The sequence below is a fragment of the Terrapene carolina genome, unplaced genomic scaffold, assembly GCF_002925995.2.
Source record: "Terrapene carolina triunguis isolate 2854851 unplaced genomic scaffold, T_m_triunguis-2.0 Scaffold30022, whole genome shotgun sequence".
In the NCBI taxonomy this organism is placed as follows: domain Eukaryota; kingdom Metazoa; phylum Chordata; order Testudines; family Emydidae; genus Terrapene; species Terrapene triunguis.
Window position 1 is genome coordinate 24,284 of NW_020694373.1, and position 1,302 is coordinate 25,585.

The following is a 1,302-nucleotide window of genomic DNA, read 5'->3' on the forward strand; positions in this document are numbered from 1 at the left end:
CCCGTGGGAGGTTAACCTAAGATGTAGATCCATAGAAAATACTAGCACCATCTTAGATCTTTGCTGACCACTTTCTGGTTCTCCTCCCCTGGGTTCCCAGACTGGCCTCAGAGGCAACAAGACTCAGAAGTTTGGATCCATAAGATCCAACTTTCTGGGACGATTCAACTGAGACAGCTGCTAGGGAACTTTGCTTCTGTGTAAGTAACTCTTCCTTCTTGGAGTGGTCGGGTTTGTCTACACTTAAAAGGCTGTACCTTTGCAGCTGAACCGCTGCAGCGCGTCAGTGAAGATGCTGTGTGTGTCAATGGGAGGGCTTCTCCCGTCAGCGCAGGTACGCCACCTTCGCAAGAGGTGGTAGCTATTCGACAGGAGAGGCCCTCACGCTGACATAGCGCCGTCTCCACTGGGAGTTAGGTGGGTGTGGAAGAGTGATGGAGTCATACCAGCATAAATTGCTAGTATAGGCCAAGCCATCCCGGGAGAGAAGGAGGCCTGAAGGTTAGCACAGTGAGAGCACCGTGAGGCTGCAAGTGTCGATAGGTTCTGAAAACGCCCCATGAGGTGTAATTTGCAGACACTGATTATCAGTCCACTCAGGTGCAATAAGTAAACCTGAAGCTGGAACAACTGACCCTTCCTGTATTTTCTCCTTCTCTGAACCCTGGCGCAGTTCCCCTCCCGCTAAGCTGGTGGCATTTGAGGAGTTTAAAAATGAGCGAGGAAGTGAGATCAACCGGATCTTTAAGGAGAACAAAGCCATCCTCAGCGACAGGAAGAAGAAAGCGAGCGAGATCACCCACAGACTCAACCTAATAAAACAGGAGATGGACATCACCAAACAGGCCCTCGGGGCCCAGAAGAAGGAGAGGGAGGAGCAGGGTAAGTGGCATACAGAATGGATCGGACAACACCGATCTGAGCAGGGAGAGTTTGTTTCATTTCTCTGAGCTGTAACTGTTGGAACACATTACAGGACACCATTGCTGTGCCACAGGCTGGAGGGGCAGCCAGAGGGGTCTATGCTGTACCTCTGCAACCTGGCCTCGGGTTCAGCAGCCAATTCCACTGCCTCATCCCCTTGCACTTCAACCACACGGAGCCCAGTCACTCAGGCTTTCTGCAGCCAAAGTGAGTTTCAGCCAGACTGAACACATCAAAGCTATAGGGTCTAATTCTCCACATGGACTTCAGTGGAGCTATGCTGGCATAAAATTGGTGTAATGAAATGGAGAATTAGGCCAATTCACTGTAAAAGCCATTCGATGCAGGGTTTCTCTTACCACGCTAGAGTAATGGTGA

The 1,302-nt window shown here is 50.5% G+C and overlaps 1 protein-coding gene across 1 annotated transcript in view; it reads left to right on the plus strand.

Moving 5' to 3' along the window:
* Nucleotides 1–931, plus strand: part of LOC112109595 (kinesin-like protein KIF9) — a gene marked incomplete at its 3' end in the record, with an annotated part of 22,800 nt that extends 21,869 nt beyond the window's left edge. Inside the window, exon 17 of the mRNA XM_029914077.1 lies at nt 674–931. Within this exon, the coding sequence (XP_029769937.1) occupies nt 674–931 (258 nt within the window). The remainder of the gene's footprint in view (nt 1–673) is intronic.
* Between the last annotated feature and the right edge of the window lie 371 nt (nt 932–1,302).